Genomic DNA, 18,887 nt, shown 5'->3' on the forward strand with positions numbered 1-18,887 from the left:
TTAGAAGGTAATTAGTAATTATACAATATAACAACGATCCAACGAATGATATACAACTTCACTTTATTAGCTTTATTAGTCAGATTCATCACCAAAAATTATATCCACAAGAAACAGTAAACATATCGTACATATTGACGTTTAAATAAAAACTTTTGTAAATAATTTCATAATACTGTTATTAGATTAAAAATAGATCAAGTAATTATGTATTTATTACAAATTGTGCGATACGGACAAACAAACAATACTTATGACGTCGCTGTTGTTCATTACAAATGTCATCATTTAATACTTTACTTAAGTGATTTTACTTAAGTAATATTAGTATTAGCGTACTCTCGTTAAATGTCACACTGTTAGACTTCTATTCCAGTTCTCGATCACTTGATATCTCATTTATAAATATCATATAATACTGAACTCGACAGAATAAGATTAGAGGCAAAGCATATCGAACTAGTGATGATGGCATCCGACACCATTTAGGAGTAATGCTCAGAGGCCAAGTATATCTGGTTCCTGATAGCTGTACATGTACAATGTTCATTCCATTCGGTGTACCAGGAAGTTCTGTGCAACGACAGGTTTGAGCAAAACTTCTTGTATGATAAAAACTGGTGCAAATGTATAAAAGAGCGACTCGAAGACGATAAAACTTTTGTTCATACTATGTTTAACATCATCGTTATGTCATCTTACTTTCGACCTTAAAATATACAAATACCTATCCACAGAAAAAAAATTCCGCAATAATCCACAAAAACTCCGCTAGATATATTACAATCATTAGAGTTTGATCTTTTGCAAAAGTTGATTATCTTGATTCAAGATATCCTATTCAATGATTCAATGTAATTCACGTTTGCCTGATATTTTGACAATTTAAGGATCCTCAAATGGGATAAAATTTCTCAAATGATTTTAATGAATACGTTATTACCGCTAATTACCGAATGCAATCTCGTTCTGATGTGTACAACTTATTACACGTTCAGGAACATAGTGATATATAATATATGATCAAAGCCAATCCGTTACACATAAGCGAGATATACAGTACTGAATCTATTATTTTCTTTAACTCCGCACATTATTCGCAGAAGATAATAAATAATAATAATAATATTAATAAATTGATAATATCTTTGACGATCATACCTTTAATTATATTGTTAAGAAGATAGCGTAGGCTACGCATACAAATAAATTCCTCGTGCTTTTAACCAAGGGAATCGACGGCCATAGTACTAAGACCGTTCTTGCTAATAGTAGTCTTAAATTGCTCCGGTACCGGATACTCGCTCTGCAATGTAACATATTCACATAGAGCTGTAAAAATTGCAAGATCGCGAATTGATCTGACAATGAGAATTTATCGAAGGACAACTTACATAATCTCCATTGGCTTTGGGCACCATGACATTCATTTCACTAGATTTGCTGGTGATAAGTTCAACAGCCAAGGATTCCGCACTTAAATACATTTGACAACCGTCCGTTTTGTCAATGGAAATTGTAGGTACCTTTCCAAGAACCTATGAAAAAATATATGAGAAAGATACGATTATCACAGGCTAAAATTCATATCGGTATGTACAACCTTCGCAGATATTTGTATGTATTCAGAGTGCATTTCGATAACAATTGCCAGTGCATAAGTGCTCAATTTTGCTTGCAAACATGTATCGGTAGTGAAAGAGACAGGAGCCTGACAGTTCTTCGAATTTCACACACGCACAATTTCATCTGTATTAAAATATCACTTCAACAAACACTTTCGTATATAAAAATGCCGTGGAAAGTTGGTAAGAAAATTTATTTCTTTTTTATATTTTTAACGCTGTGATGCTAGATTAGACACAAATAGTGTACGTCGAAAAGATCTGTTTATTTTCCAAATTCGAACGAATGGAAATGTGTTTCAGGTGGAAATTTCGAAACTGTGGCGGTAACATGTGAGACAAATTGGAAGGAATGTATAATCGCGGTAGCAAATTATTTATGGAACGAGGTTGTGTCTGACGTCGTTGATTACTTAGCAAAAGAAGGAATTATATGGGTACGCGCAATTATACACATATTCCACGCATTATTACTAACTGCTTTTAAAAGTTTTGTTAAAGATTTATATTACAAAATAAATATTTAAAGCCTACAAGTTATTTTTGTGTTTAGTTTTCACAAAAGTACTTCACTCCTTAATATTTGAAGGTTTTAGCGATAGCCATCGCTTCCACGATGCTTATCCGTATAAAATGTTGCAAAAGTATGCACACGAAGAATGCTGTGCTTAATAAACAAATACTAAATAAAGTCGGATATAAAATTCAGAATCTGGAATTGAAAATCAATGTTTTAACGTATAAAATGCAATATGGAACGTGGCCATTACCACATCAAATCTGTAATTTGAATCCGAAGTTGCGGAAGATCAGACTGACTTTATCCAACCCGGGTGACCGAAAAAATTGGTTAAAGCACGTGCTGCTAAAGTACATATAGAAGCTAAAAACATTAAATAGTTAACGAACTTTTTTAATATTGTAGATTTTAATATATTTATGTTCACAACAATGCTTTGTTTCAGTCCTTCATCAGAGAGCAATATATGTGCTCCTTGTTCGAATGCGCGTCATTCATCCAAAACAAAACTAACGAATCGTTTTGACGCAAAGCAAGAACGTGGTTCACAACATATCAAACGTAGTGAATTATCAACAGCCTGCAGCAGCATTGAATCTTTAAAATCTACTAGTGACCAATCTGTGAAGTACAAAAATTAGAAATACATTTAATCTTACATTAATTTTTTCTATTCATATAATGTTAATAACATTAATGCATCTTTTATAGATAATCGAAATAGCCTTAGAGATATTTCAGAAATATTTTGCACTTTCTCTCGATGATAGTAGATAGTTTCCGATTTTATCCAATTCTTTTTTTAAGCAAAAATATTAATAAAAAACCTATTAATATTTTTGCTCGGAAATGCTTTCCGTCTAAGAGTAAAAAATCATATTTAATTTAATATATCATATCAATTATTATTTTGTCTCAATCTATAATGTGTAAATAATAAAAATTCAGAGAAAGCGCAAAATCTTTGAAACAGCGCAGTCACTAAATTTAGCTTATTTCGTTAGCATATATTCAGGGAGATCAGGTATGTACTCGCAAAATGTGAGTACGAAGAAAAATGATCTCTCTAGAAGCAAAGATTTCACGTTGCAACGACGAAATGTGCAGCTTTTACCGTTGAATCCGAACGTGATTGAGCATCGATCTTCAAGAATGATTCCTCCGTTAACACAGAACGGTGCATGTGCGACGAATACTAAATACAATCCATGCCAGGAATTCACAGATACCGTCTATAAATGTAAATCATTTCTCAAGGAATTGCAATATAACGATAAACGTTTGCGTTCGTCGAATCGTTCATCAGAAATGAATAAAGTATCTTCTTTAAAAGCTACGCACGCAGCAACACAAGTAAGCTTATTAATCGCCGTTTTTAAATCAGCTCAGTAAATAAAATTACATAGTAATTATACATTCATCATATTCTAGACATCCTTGTCTACAATGGAAAAAAGAGAGACATCCTATGGTGCTCCAGTAGCAGCAAAAAGAGAGGAAATAAACGAGAAGAAATGCGTGGAGCGGATAAAAGACAATACGGTAAAAGATACCAAAGAGACGTATTGTCCAAGTAAAGTGAACGCATCTAATAACGCTATAGTTTTGAAGACTAATAACCGTTCACCCTCGAGAGAACTCATCCCAGTTGTTCCAATAATGCGACCGACACACAATGCGCAATCTTCTCAAGAAACTTTGCACGAGGTCAGAAGAAAACTTCAGAGTTTGCACAACGTGCTGCAAACGTATCAAGACACGAGTCGGTCCCTAGAAAGACAGGAATCAGCACATCGGGTCGATAAAACAAACTCACTTATAACTTACCCAGTCGTGGATATTTCGAGCGAATATTTCGAGCTAAATCGTTCAGAAGAGAGCTTATCTTCCTTAACCGAATATTCATCACGTACATCAAAAACATATCAACGTTCTGGTGAAGATGTTACATTGCGAAATACTTTTTCCAAAGGATTTAATCGGCATAATGTGCAGAGATCAGACAGAAGCAATCTTCCAGCCTTTGTGACAACCGAACCGCATTTACGTTCCTGCAACGCGATATTACAGACACCGGAAGATGAATATAAGAAGATGAATATAAATGAATATAAGAGAAGCGAGTGCGAACAGAACACTTTAGATCACGGTAACGAATTAGAATCGCAGATCGCAGTACACGAATTAGAATCAAATCCCGAAGCTAACAAAGATGCAATAATAACAGATACTCTATTTAATACCCGAGATAGCATATCCGAGGCAATATCGGAAAGAATATTCTATATCTTATCACCTGAAAATAAAAATATTCAAACGCCTCAAAATGAGGCGTCGTTAAAGAAGAGAATCGCTACTGATAAATTCAGCGATGCAATTGACAAAGAGCAATACCAAAATGATGTAACAATATCTCAAAAAACCAGTCAAAATAAAATCTCGAACAATAGCGGGGAAGACAAATCGACGGCATTGTTACTTCAGGAGGCGTTGCATTTCAAAAACGCCTTACTGACACAATCGAGAAAGACGTATCCAATGAGTGATGTAAAACAGGACGATATCGCAGATGAATTTCCGCCGATGTCAAACAATAATTTTCCTTCAATGATAATAGACATCAAAGAGGAAGCGCCAGTTATCAGTGATTCTCATGATAAACTTAATCAACATTACATTTGTCTGGAAATGAAACAACGACGCGACGTACTTCCTCAATCTTTGAAAAAGGTAAATACATTCGCGCATCGTGAGGACGAACGAGATACAAAGAGCGAAGATTATATTCCCGAAACGTCTTCGGAATATTTTAGCATCACTGATCTCGCGGTTCATAATAATGCTGAGACTGAGAATAATGTTCCACTGACGCTCCCGGTTTATGAAAAAGTAATCTCGATAGCGATACCAGTCAATATGAAAAACCAAGATGAAATCGATATGAATGAGAAACCGATGCGAACGAAAGCTGTCCTACGGAATATTCAGACTCGTGTGAATTTACGAGAAAATTTAAGGGAAAATGCAGCCTCCAATATTGATAATGTAATCGATAAACGTTCGCCAACAATGTCAAAACTCGAAGATCTCATATTGAAACGCGTTAAAAATATCAGAGATTATATGGACACTTTTCTTCAAAGCCAAAATACAGCAATCTTCAAAGCACGCAGAGCGCTTCATTGTCAAGGCAAAAGCGATATTTTTCAATTTTCAGATGAAGCGAGTCATGTAGTGATACATAATCGATCGACTGCACCGTCCAGCTGCAGCAGCACCGACCAATTTAATAATTCTTCAAAAAAATCATCAGATTTTTTAACACATGTATGGCCGAATTACATACAGGAACATAAACAGGAAACGGATGATGTCTTAAGATGCTCTTCCGACGTATACTTAAAGAGAAACCCAGGAATGTTCGCGCTTATTAGTCCTATTAAGAATAAATTCTGTAACAAGAAGAATACGCGACAATCAGAAGTACCTGCAGAATTAGAAAGGGAAGAAGATGATCTGTCTCTTCCAACTTTCCTAACATATTCTTGCAGAAATGATTCAAAATATACACACAGAATAATAGATTCGATCACGCCTCGTTCTGAAGAACATATTGTACCAAATACAGAAAATGATAAAATAGATAAGGGAACAGTTGACGTCAATATAGATTTCCATAAACGTAGAAAGCAGACACAAATCGCCGAAAGTAAGCCATCAACAATATTTTTTCCGCTTGATGTTGCAAACGCCGATGCGAAAGTTATTCACGTAGCACGCGAGCAGTACCTAACAAAATCTAATTGCAATTCGATCTCCCATAGTAATTCGTATTTCACCGACGAGGAGATGATAAGTGACATGAAAATGGATAATGTATCTTCCAAATCTACGTCAAACATGAAACATTTGCATGTAAAGTCGGACATACAGAAAGAAAGAAAACACAACGTTATTGAACGACAAATATCCGTAGATGAATGTCCAGATGCAAATATAGCAATGCCAAGCCAATTACCATCAGATAACGAATATTCTAATTTGACGATACTTGTTGACTCAAATCTTATTCTTGATAAATCAAGACGTGATAATTCGATAATAGCATCTCCTTTAAAAGAAGACGATTTCATCTTTGATCCCGAAACTTCTTTTCTACCTTTTTCATTGGATAAAGAAAATAAAACATTAAATGCCGACAATACTTCATTAAATAATTTAAAACACAATGAAACAAAAAATGATGAAATTTCTGTCGATATCGCACATTTGTCGCCCCGAACAGATCATTTTTTAACAAAACCATTCCAGCAAATTAAAGCCAAGAGCGACATATCTTTAATAACTAGTGGAAATAAAAATTTGAAAGTCACCTTATACCCCGAAAAATCACATCCATTTTTGATGCGCCATAATGCTGTGGAATACATCAGCAGTACATCACATCAGCCCTATACAAAATTGCACAATGACAAAAACAAATGTATAAAAAATAAGTTGCGACTCGCAACTCAATCAAAGTCTATTATATCGCCACGAAGGGTATCCACTAAATCTTGCATACCGATCTTAAAGAATCGCTTAGAATCGTCCCACCGAATGAAACGTCAAGCGCAGACGAGAAGTCCTGTGAGAGGTCCGTTGACTATGTTATGGGGAGAAAAGACTTGTACGAGAGATCACACGACAGACAAGGAAATTGCGCGAAGTGACAATGTCTCAATAAACAAGCGTTTGCATGTAGAGACTGTGCCGAATTTAACTAAATTAAACACAGAAAGGGACATTTTCAATAAAAAATTGGAGAAACCTGAGAATGTGACATACAGAAATAAGAAAAGTTCGGCAATTTTGTCTACTGATCAAAATGTAGAATCCCTCACAATCGATAAAGACCATTCAGATAAGAAAGATACATATGGCAGTAAATCAGATACAAGCATAATACAACGTATAGAAAAGATTGCTTCTAAAGAGGTAGTTGTTATTTCTATCATGGCAAATGACAGCCTACGAAAGAAATATCCGGCGGATCTATTTATTCTAACGAAGAATATCAGTCCCACGACAGATTTGCTAATACATAAAAATAAATTATGGACTATTACTGTTGAAAAAACAGAAAAAGAAGTTACGGCGAAACCTTCCATTACAGATACATGTACATCAATGTCTGCTTTACAATGAATGAACTGAGACGTATAACTTGTCTTATCTATGTAAATATTTTTAATATTTTTATTTATCGGATTCTTTTATATAAGAGTGCATTTTTCTAAATAAATTTTCTTTTACACTTGTATGTACTGAATTATATATCTATATAGTATAAAATGGTCTTTTAGAAAATTAAATTATCTATAAGATATCCTAAAATTAAGAACAGTGTCGAAAAGGAAAACGATTTCTCGTAATAATTTAAAAAAAGAATCTATTATATCGGCATCTGGCAATGTTATCTATCTTTTACATATCAATGTGATTTCTATATCTAATATTAATCTTAATTAATGAAAACATAAGTGGCCTGATACGCATGCACACTAATAATAAAAGGAACTATTGTATTCATATACATACCTGCATTTGTACGCTTTGACAATTTACGAATTCGATACTGGACACCAGGGAATCAAACACAACGGACGATTTACGACAGGAATCCATGACGATGGAATTTATTTTGCCTTTGATAGTAAATGTGCTATCTTGGCACCGAAACACATAAACCACGTTATTCATCTCTACGTCATCGATTACTAAATTTTCACCCTTGTGATACTCCTGTGAAAAATAGCATATTTTTAATATATAATAATACACATAATGTAATATATATATAGTAAAATATGCATATTAAATATTTTTATCTTATTTTCTTTACGAAATATCGTACCACGAGCCATTTTTTGCCATCTCTAGTAAATACAGGTGGCTTGTCAATAGGCACGTTCGCCGGCAACACAGTTTTCGTCGGTGCCGCGTTGACTGTCGGTGCTTTAAACGGTGCGGGTCCAGATCTTAAAGCAGGATTTTTATGCGTTTGCATATCTGAGGTGACTTTCTTCAAACCTACAATACAAATGTCGGCTATTGCGTATAATGTCCTGGCACAGAGATTACAAGAGTTGCGTAGAGAAAAAATTTATAATAAATAAGCGTATTCACTTTTCGTGATATCTTCTCCTTGATTAATCTGGGCGAAAAGGGCGCTTCTGTCGTCATTCACCATCGGTGCGATATCTCCAATCGGCATCGAGGGTGGTGGAGGGGGTGGTACACCCGCAGGTATACCCGCAGGTGCGGCAGTCTTTCCCCATACTAAACCCGTCGTATGATGTTGACGAACGTACTGTTGCAAGTCAGTCAATGTTTGCACCCATGCTTTACACCAGTCTATGTGTATTTTGTTTCTATAAATAGAAACAGCTGTAGCTTCGCTTTCGAATAAATTACAAAAAATAATAATAAACTTCTTGAAGAACTTACTTTTCTTTCCAATCTTTCAATACACGATTAGCGTAAAATTGACCGGCGTCATTCATTTCCTTTACATAGGGAGCTGGCGTAGGAGACACGGCGACCCATCCCAAGGCTGGGATACTTTCACTAATTGCTGATAAGTGATTAAAGAATTGAGATCCACGATTCTTCTCGCGAAATTCTTGTATCTGTTGTATCTGTACGGACATAGGCGTGAATAAAGACACTTGTTCAGATTGATTCGTCGGTGCGGGACGACTCGCCGCCATTTTTATAAACTGAAGCTGAATCCTGAAATTAATTAGAATATTTTTAATATCTTGTTCGATATATGTGCATCTACTTGTTCGATCTCAACGTAAAGTTAAAATGTTACTTACTGAAAAGCCTTTTCCACAAGCTTGCTGTGAACAGCTACATCGCCGCCGATTTTTTGACTTAATTGCAGGTACTCTTTAACTGGCCCAGCCAAAAGATCCTCATATCCGGCGACAGACATGTTTGTAGGTGGATTCGGAATAGTTTCCTGCTTCGATGACAAAGATAAACTACTTCCTGACGACGTAGATCTCTTCGGGGAAGGTGTGCTCGTTTGTACAGCAGTGTCTTGTGTCTGAACTGCAAAGTTTTCGAGTCGTCTCGTTACGTTTTCCAATCGGTTCACCAACTCTTCTAGATGCTCTTCTTTATCAGAACTCTCACAACCTGTAATTATTTTATTAAAAAACTTGTAAACGTTCGCATATATAGACTGTAACAATAAGGAAAAAGATTATTCGTTCACTCGCGCTTGAAAATCATAATAATATAAAACTGATAAACAAACAACAAACATAAAGAGAAATGTAAACTTTATCCCACGGGAGACACGCTCGAAAACACCCGGAAAACTCAGACACTTGGAATGCTTCTCCGAGTACTTGGAACGCTAAATATAGAACACGTTTATAAATAGTAACGTTAGTACACATTATTATTAATTATATCGCGTTAAGTACATAAGTGTGTATATATTACTAAAAAAAATTAATAAAATAAAAAAAAATTAATAAAATTATATATATTAAACATACACACATGCACATATACAGTCTGTAAGGAAAAACGCGACCGTGACTTTCAAAATTATAATGATAAAAACACATACACAATTAAATCCTAATTAAACAAACGACAGTCGCTACCACTATCGATAATTGCTGTTTACGAGACATATTTTCGAACTAAGAAAGCATAATTTTTTAAGTAAAATTAAATCGATCTGCTTGATACTTAAATTCATACCGCGAAGTTTCGTCTTTACAATAAACTTGACATTTTCGATGGAATTTGATTGTCAGACAAAAGAAAAAGCCAATCAAGACGATAATTATTTTCTTTCCACATAAATGATTTCGATTATAAAATTTATCCTTAAAGAGTTCTCTTAAAAAAATATAAAACCAGTTAAGCTTTGTTTTATAATGTGTTGCAAATAACTTAATACGTAAAATTTCCTAATGCAAAAAATATCTCGTTAATAAAGTTCGCATAAAAGTTATGCCAATCACGTTCTTCGTTAAGGCAATCTATATATACATTTTGTTTTATTTATTTATTTTTTTTCGTCAAAATGTTACCTAGGTTTTGAAGAATATTGCAATTATCCTATTATAAACGGCGATACGGCTACTAGACTTTCCGAAAATTGGCAAGAAACTGAAAGACACCTCAAATGAAATGACTTTCCGTCCGACGCGAGAATACTCCAGACTATTATTAGAGAATCCGCCAACATCGTGGAGTTATATAGTCTTATCCACATAAATACGCTCGGCAAATGATTCATAATGTAACATAATCGCAATGATATTACTCATACGCACAGAGATTCAGCCGTCATATCTAAAGATATGTAATATTACGTGTAAATTGACGTGTAAATTGCTATCACACTTGCAATCGTATTTCGTATTGCATATATCGTGGATGAATAGATTAATTTTCTCTTTTACCTTTCTCCTTTTTTGTAACAAAACATATAACAAAAATATCGCACGCGAGTGATCGAAGCCGGAAATCAAAATCCTTCGTTTGCTTATATATATTTCATGCTTATTCAATAGTGCTTGCCTATCTTGTACATACAACGGCATTGCACCTACAACTTATAAAGTTTTCCATGAATGGTGGTACAAAATAAACTGTCCTAAGCTAGTATAGACGAGAGTGGATTGCGAACTACGGCGAGCCTCGCAAGGCAGAGTTGGGCTATCTCTAAGCTCCAGAACTAACAACGCGTGAAAGAATAACAAGTCGCTGGAAATTCTCAAGCGGGTCCTAACCGGGGTGCACCATCGGTCCTAGCGGGTCGAATCTCACTCGGTGCTCCGTCGAATTCTGCGCAGCTTGCAACAGATCGGAGAAGAATCTGTGCCGTCTTAAAGCTAACTCGTCGCGGGCGACGGGCGTCGCCGGCGGTTCCTGCATACCGCTGCATCCACCCGAGACATACTCGCCGTCGTCTTCCTCCGACAGCAAACGTGGAATCGAGGGAACTGCGGAAACGACAACACAACAGTCGAGCTTTTATTCTCCAAGAGGCATTCTATTCTTGAAGAGTCTTACGGCCACACGTGGCTCGCTCTACCCCGCCCATCAAGTTATTAAAGTTAATAGTCCCATATATATGTATAATTGATAAAAATGGTACATAAGTATCAGATCACCCGCGGATATTATTACAAATCGATGTTCTTTCTGCTGAGGCGAGAATAGCGTAACGCTAGCTGTAGAATATGAATCTGTTCACAAAAATGGCCCTCGCAAAAAGCTTATTTCTATATATATATATATATATATATATATATAATACATATATAATACATATATATATATATATATATATGTATTACATAAAACAAAATAGAATTTATATGCTGCATTTTATTTTAATTTAATTGAACGTGTTTCAATTCATGTATTTAATTATTTATATTAATATTTAATGACTGTGTATGCACATTTTTCATTTAGCGTATATTTTTCCAAATGGCAAATTTTCGATGTAAATATCGGAATATTAACACGCAAGGAGAAATGCAATCAGTAATTCAAATTACGAAAACACAAAATAAATGTAATTAAATGTAGATATATATATGTATATATTATATAACATAAATGTATAGAACAAATGTTTTATTTAAACTAAAAGAGATATTTTAATAAATTGAAAAAAGAATCTCTCTCATATGGATAAAATTAATAATTCTCTTTGTTCAAATATTGACCAATATTGTTCACATAGGACAAATGTTATTTTAAGAATGTAACGATGCGTGTTTATATATTTCATGAAATAACTGAAAATAAAGATGGAAAAACCGTTCAGGCAGTAATAACAAACAAATCTATAACAAACAAGTTCGTTACTCGATCAATTCATGTATCATCCCGGAAAGTTCAAATTTTTATAAGTGTGAAATTAAAAGTATAAAATGTCAGATGTCGAAAAGTAAAGTTATTAAAATTAATATCCCGATATTAATGATGTAAGCAGACCCATATAATAGCGTGTGGCTAGTCGGTGATCTGCGGCACACAGAGTGGCGAAGAATCGCGGGATCCTAATGTATACCTTCTGGCGCCTTCTTGGCGATCATCTCGTTTTCAGCTTCGAATACCGAGTCATCGCCTTCGTCCTCCGGTCCGTCATCGATCGTCCTTTCTATATATCCCGATGCGTCGTAAAGATTCATTTTGACGGGACCAACAGCACCAATAGGGACGACCTCCGTCGGCACCATCCAATCTTCGGCGACGCCGTCAAAATTGCTATCCTTATCGTCAACGATTCGGTCGCCGGTTTCTTCGCCGGCCTCCTCGACCGTTTCCTTCGTCGAAGTCGAACTCGAGCTCTCCTCAACGTCGACGTTTCCATTCTGCGGAATCTCGCACGGACTCATCGCGGAATCGGCGCGTAACAGGGTAAAATCTAGCGACATGTCCTTCTCCTCTAGCGAGGCATTCTTGTTCTCTAGCGAAGCATCTTCATCTTCTAACAAGGCATTTTTATCTTCTAGCGAGGCATCTTTATCTTCTAGAGAGGCATTCTTATCCTCTAGCGAGGCATCTTTATCCTCTACCGAGGCATTCTTATCCTCTATTGAGGCATCTTTATCTCCTAGCGGAGCATCCTTATCCTCTGGCGAGGCATCTTTATCCTGTAACAAGACATTCTTATTCTCTGACGAGGCATTCTTATCCTCTAGCGAGGCATCTTTATCCTTTAACGAGACGTTCTCATTCTCTAACGAGGCATTCTTGTCCTCTAACGAAGCATTTTTATCTACTACCGCGGTTTTCTTGTCTTCTAGCGAGGCATTTTTATCCTCTACCGAGGCATTCTTGTCCTCTGGCGAAGTATCTTTATCTTCTAGCGAGGCATTCTTGTCCTCCAGCGAGGCATTCTTATCCTCTAACAAGGCATCCTTATTTTCTAATGAAGCATCCTCTAGCAGGGACGTCTTCTCTGACTTTTGCACGTTGCCGTTTACTTTTTCCACCTTCGTCACAAATTTAATCTCATCGTCCACCTTGGCGGAAACCGTGGTCAGCCTGGGCGACCCGACCGGCGTGTCATCTTCCGCTTTCGATCTCTCGGCGTTCGCCTTCTTCGACGCGCTGTTACACACGCAGCACTTGAACATCGTTCCTGTGTATCATCCACCTCGCACTCCGCGTATCCCTCGCTATCCTTGCTGCCTTTCCTGAGTATGCCAGCGTACGACGGTATCACCTCCGAGAATTATAATCTCTCTTTCTCTTCGATCCGTAAAATCTCTTATAAATTAATGTTAGAAAATTTCATTCGGCTCAACGACAAAACTATAAGCTTCTTAATAGACTTAACAGGCAGAAATTTAACAAATATTTTCAAGTATGGAACGTGACAAGATCAACAACTTCGCCCGCGCCTAGTCACGAATATTTGATTTGCGTTTCGTTCGTTACTTCGTAGCCGCCGGCGCCGCCTCACGCGGATTAAACGATCCGCTTAAATCTTCGATACAGTCGATGGTAAACATAACAGGTCAACTGTAATTGACGCTGGTAACCCAAAGCTGCGTCTCAGGTTCAACAAGAGGCTCGTCCTTTTTCACGGCGCCGCGATAGTGCCTTCTCTAGCGAGGACTCAAAAGTCAAAAGGCATATAAGCGATCGAAAACCGCGCTCGAACAATTGCCAATCGCGATAGAACACAGCTCCCAAATCCTTGCTCCTCTCCAGCCACACTGAAAAATTCCGAATGTATTCTCCGGAGGTGCACAATTTTTCAAGGACAACGAGAAATCGGAAAATCGAACTTAATTATCGACCGAATTATCGTCACGCTCTCTTAGCGAAACAAATATACACGCTGCGAGAGTCTTGGAGCCTTCTTTCGCAGCAGCAAGTCGAAGGGACAGAGGCGGATTCCAAAGTGGAGTGTGTGTCCAAAGGCACAGCCACAGGATAACAGAATGCAAAAGCGCATCCGCACTCGCCTAATCCGATAGCCGGGCTAAGCCTAAACTTGAGAATTTCCGAATTTGTTGCGTCGATGGATATCGCGGAAGGAAGAGAAACGGCCAGTTGTTTTCTTTTCGAAAAAGGTCGACGGAACGGCAAAGGAAGACGGCGACGATAACGAAGGCAGCGCGAGCGGAGAGGCGGCGGCTGGAGAGATAACGTCCTGGACGCCCGCCCGGATTTGACGTTCCCCAGTTTCGACCGGCGCGGTGCGTCGTTCGTCGTTCCGCCCCCGCCCCGCCGCTTCGCCACTCCTTTCTTCGCGCCTCCGGGCCGCGTCCCTTGTGCTGCCGCTACTCGGAGGCGAGTCGCAACATTGTGTGCTTTCGGGACGCCTTTGACTCCAATTAACGAGATTAACCCAAATGATAAAATTTCGATCTCCATGCAGTTAGCCTTAATTAATCTAATCTTCTCTTCCATATTACGTCAAAAGAATAATAACTTTATCTACGCTTAACAAGTAAGCGATGTTGAAAAAATAAATTCAAATAATCGATTTTAAGAAACAACGATTTTTCACGATCGATCGTACCTCGACGCTAATCGATTAATTCGTAATTTCTCTTCTTATATTTAATATTGAATTAACATTTTAAAGTAAATTTCAAAGTTTGATTATAAAAAGGTTTAATTAAAAGTTTCATTAATCGGTAATTAATTCAATCGGTATACAAGTGCTTACAACAAAATTTCCGATCATACGATTCATCGTTCTTTTCCGATATGTTAAACAAATAAAGTTAATAGTTCTATCCGTGATAACGAAATGTGTATTTCCCGATAAGTTGACTGTCATGAAATATCAATCAGTTTGAATTTTGGTCGAAATTGTCCTAACGAACCACTCAAACCAGCGCCCATTTTATGGCTCAATGAATTAAAAAAGAAAAACGAATATGATAATAGACTATGTAAATGATATCTTGTAACAAATTTCCTCGCCTGCGCATTATTCCACCCTAAAGATTGCAATGCCGCTATAAATTTATCATAACTGTTGCTGCTACAGAATCGTTTCAATATATTGCAAAAAAAATACATCTTGATGGAACGCCTACCATACATTTTAAACAATTATTCGACGGGATATACGTTGAACATAGTTCAAGATAGGCCTAGTTTACACCGTTTGATACGCGTATCAAGTATTATATTCGTACTAAATTTACGATGGTAAACGATCTGGCATATCCAGCTGGTACAATACGCATCGAAAATGCGTATGGAATCAAATAGTATTTAGTACAAAGGTAGCACTATAAACACTAGAGTACTAAATAATGATCGATTTAGGTTTACTTCACAATTACGTCTTTCATATAACTCTAGTGACAAATATATCTATCTGTGAGATCACAAGTGATCTACGAAAAGTATTATAACTCCGTTAATAGCATGTTATGCAAAATATACAGGATTTTCACTGGTTTTCACAAAAAGACGCAACACTTTTGAATTACTATATTACTATATTACATTAATATTTCTGAAGAAAGAATATATGGATAATTATGATAAAGGCGAAATTATTAGAGCTCTGGTGAACTTAGATGTGGTAATTTGGAGGACGCAAATATGTATTGGTTAAAAGAGGAAAGCGGTATTTGTATGTTTTGTAAACAAGGTAGGGATAACACGAATCATTATGTATCAGAATGCGAAGCGATAAAAAATTGGTTTATAGAATTAGATAAGAATAATAAAGAAAGATTAGAGAGGCTTTGGAATGATGATATGGGCATCATCAAAGAGAAGATATTGTTAAGATTATATAGAGAACGGTCAGGGTTAGAGAAAGAAGAGCGAAAAAGAAGGTTGGATTAAAATATAGAAAGTCAATGTGTAACAATATGTGCAATAGTTACTTGTAAGTTAGGATAGTAGTGTATGAATGGAAGGATGAATAATTAAGGTTATTTGTAAACCAAGTCCACTTCTTGGCTATGTAGCTAAAGTTAATAATAAATATATTACATTAATATATACAATGTATATTATACATACATTCATATATATCTAGACTACTTGGTGAGTTACCTTAACCTTAGATTTTTTGTTTTTAATAAATACCTTTTGTAATAATGAAATTATTTTTACAGATATGAATCTTTTAGTCTTATTATATTTTCAATTTCGTTTCTTGAAATCTCCAATCAGGAAACTCACCACGTTGCAACGGAGAATTTTTTAATTTATTTTTTAATATTATACCGCTGAAGATGGCTCAAATTGGAGCTGAAACGTACGGATGGATGTAAAACTTGAGTAATAAATCAGTGATACTGATACTACGCACCAAGAACTATGTCCGACCCTTACAGCCTTTTTTCCTATTTACATATATATTACTTATATTAGTTATATATATTAGTTATATTACATTCGTACATTACATACATTAATTGATGCCTTTGGTGTTGGACAATTCTTGACAGCTGGGAGTTTGATGTTATATAAAAACGTATTCAATATGGAACTAATCACATTCAATATAGAGTAATGTTTAATCAGAATATAATTTCATGGATCTGACCTCCCTATTCGCTGGATTTAAATCCCTATGATTTTCATTTATGACGATATCTGAAGGATCACGTCGATCAGAATAATCTTCGCACAATTAAGAATTTGATAACCAACATTCAAGCCGTTGTAGAAGGGGATTCCCACGCAACTCTCGAAGAAGTGATAAGCAGTTTCCGTTTCGAACATGGTGCTGGCTGCTAATGGATCTCATATTCAATATGTTTTTATGTAGAATTAAATTCCCAGCTGTTAGGAATTGTTCAACATCAAAATCATTCATGTATGTGTAGTGCAGAAGCATAAATATAGTAATTCAAAAGTGTAAGGTCTATTTGTTGAAGACCCTGTACGTGCTCTAAAATTTCAAGCACAAGTGTTAACAAGTGTTAACAACAAGACACCACATATCACTCGACGTGTACTTCATACGAACCTTATTCGTTCTAATTTACTCAAACTACTCACTCCGAATCGTTCGTACTCAGTGAACGCACTCAGATTTAATGCTTGGCTCGTGTATTTAACATCAGGTATACGGTGTAATTAAGATACTTTCAACAGACTTTCACGCTCAGATAACTGAAACGTACAGCACTCTTCTGTGTGCACCAGTGCAAACCGAATTCGCTATTAATCTCCTCGCTCTGATAAACCGAACCACTGCAGAAACGTATCGTGGCAAATCTCACGAATAAGCTTAACAGATGTGAGATATCGATTAACTTATTCAATGATAAATTCGACCGACACAATTTCTAGCTACATATAATTCGTCGCCCTTAATCTAATCTTCCTTTTTTTTTATGTATCGAACAAAAGACTAACAATTCCACTAGCGTCACCGAAATACTGCAAATGTTACTCGAAGTTTGGCCGGGGTCACCCTGTATATATAAAACCTCTTGAGGTTATCGGGTTTAGAATGTTTAGATGCTCGCGCGACAGATGCGCGAAACCTCAATGGAATCGAAGAGTTTCGCCAGTTTTCAAGAGATGACAGGTGTCTGTCAGTCCTGATCGGTGCTTTGTTCCTCGACAAACCTTAGCACAAGCACGGCGCGACTTCAGGCAGAATGTATACGTCACCGGTATTAAACGTCAAGTGAAGTGCATGACTCAGGCGGGCAACGCTCGCCGGAATGCGACGGCGAGATAACCAAACTTATTTGTACGATTTCCTCGAGCGATGCCGGCCGAAAACTAAACCCATGCATTTTCTACGTACACGTTCATTTATACACGAATATTATTTCGCACAATCGGTTTTACACAGTCGCGCTTAGCGCAGCCCCTCGTCGGAGGGGTAAAATAAACGGAGTAGAATTTTTCGAAAAGGGGGGGAGCCGCACACCGTCGCGCGTCTCGTCGCAACGCGACGACGATCGTCGTCTTAAATGTGCTCACTCACCGTTCGGCGAAGGTCCTGACAGTTCCCTCTCGATAGAATCGACGAAAACGCCGAGGGAGCGATCTATCGTACGCAGAAATTGCTGCGAGCCCGACAATGCTGACAGGTAGACTGGGGAGCCGCTGGGGCGTTTGCCGGATACCGGAAGTCCTGTTTTCCGCCGCTCGACTCGGCAACAGCGGCTTAAAATCGCCGATTGCACGCGCGCGGACCTGTCTTCAGGTCTGTTCACGATCGAGGTGCGCGGCGTGCGTTATCAAAATTTTGATAAAATACTGAAAAGAGCACTGGCAGGTCGTTACTGGTCAGCCGAGAGAGAGAGAGAGAGAGAGAGAGAAAAAAAACTTTCGAGTGACAGTGTATCTCTCTCGGTACAGTCCTAGCTAAAAGTTTATCTATAGATTTGTTGCGTAGGTCTTTCTTCTACTAGATGAACCGTGCGCTGCCGCCGCTGCCATTGGAGGTGTGAAAACAGCATTAGCAAGAATAAAAGACGACAGCAAGTCAGTTTTTCATCAACAGTTCAATTGCAATGAATACTTAATTGTCAATAATACTTTTTTAAGCAATTATTTCTTACAAAGCTATACGATCGATATCCGATAAAGAAATTAATTATGCAATTTAATTTCTAATAATTGTAATAAATAAAGATGATAATTTAGAGATCGGATTATGTATTTTAAAACGAGGTGGAAATTATAAAAGTGAACAGATTTACTTATAGATTTTGATAAATAAAATCGTGGATAGGTATACTCTAGTGAAT

The 18,887-nt window shown here is 36.8% G+C and overlaps 2 protein-coding genes and 1 long non-coding RNA gene across 7 annotated transcripts; 2 read left to right on the forward strand and 1 right to left on the reverse strand.

The window, feature by feature from the left end:
* Nucleotides 1-46: 46 nt before the first annotated feature.
* On the reverse strand, nt 47-18,268 carry Capt (adenylyl cyclase-associated protein 1). Of its 5 annotated transcripts, none has more exons than XM_071796942.1 (9): nt 12,248-14,343; nt 10,953-11,165; nt 9,009-9,333; nt 8,635-8,919; nt 8,314-8,558; nt 8,042-8,217; nt 7,726-7,929; nt 1,395-1,538; nt 47-1,306 (listed from the first exon to the last, which is right to left on the reverse strand). In XM_071796942.1, exons 1-9 carry the CDS (start codon nt 13,317-13,319, stop codon nt 1,223-1,225), a joined length of 2,748 nt encoding a protein of 915 aa, XP_071653043.1. In that variant the 5' UTR covers nt 13,320-14,343; the 3' UTR covers nt 47-1,222. The 5 variants fall into 5 exon arrangements, 4 of the variants coding, with proteins under 4 accessions (XP_071653043.1, XP_071653219.1, XP_071653086.1 ...); XR_011735140.1 differs by lacking the exon at nt 47-1,306 and adding an exon at nt 2,535-2,766 and having other exon boundaries at nt 1,400-1,538; nt 12,248-14,351; XM_071797118.1 differs by lacking the exons at nt 10,953-11,165; nt 12,248-14,343 and adding an exon at nt 18,119-18,268.
* Nucleotides 3,805-7,537, forward strand: LOC139824309 (uncharacterized). Its single transcript, XM_071796863.1, has one exon. The coding sequence runs from the start codon at nt 3,805-3,807 to the stop codon at nt 7,330-7,332; it is 3,528 nt and encodes a 1,175-aa protein (XP_071652964.1). The 3' UTR covers nt 7,333-7,537.
* Nucleotides 18,232-18,584, forward strand: LOC139824630 (uncharacterized). Its single transcript, XR_011735210.1, has 2 exons — nt 18,232-18,357; nt 18,533-18,584. It is a non-coding gene; the product is annotated as an uncharacterized lncRNA (long non-coding RNA).
* The last annotated feature ends 303 nt before the right edge of the window (nt 18,585-18,887 follow it).

Source organism: Temnothorax longispinosus, chromosome 1, assembly GCF_030848805.1.
Source record: "Temnothorax longispinosus isolate EJ_2023e chromosome 1, Tlon_JGU_v1, whole genome shotgun sequence".
Taxonomy (NCBI): domain Eukaryota; kingdom Metazoa; phylum Arthropoda; class Insecta; order Hymenoptera; family Formicidae; genus Temnothorax; species Temnothorax longispinosus.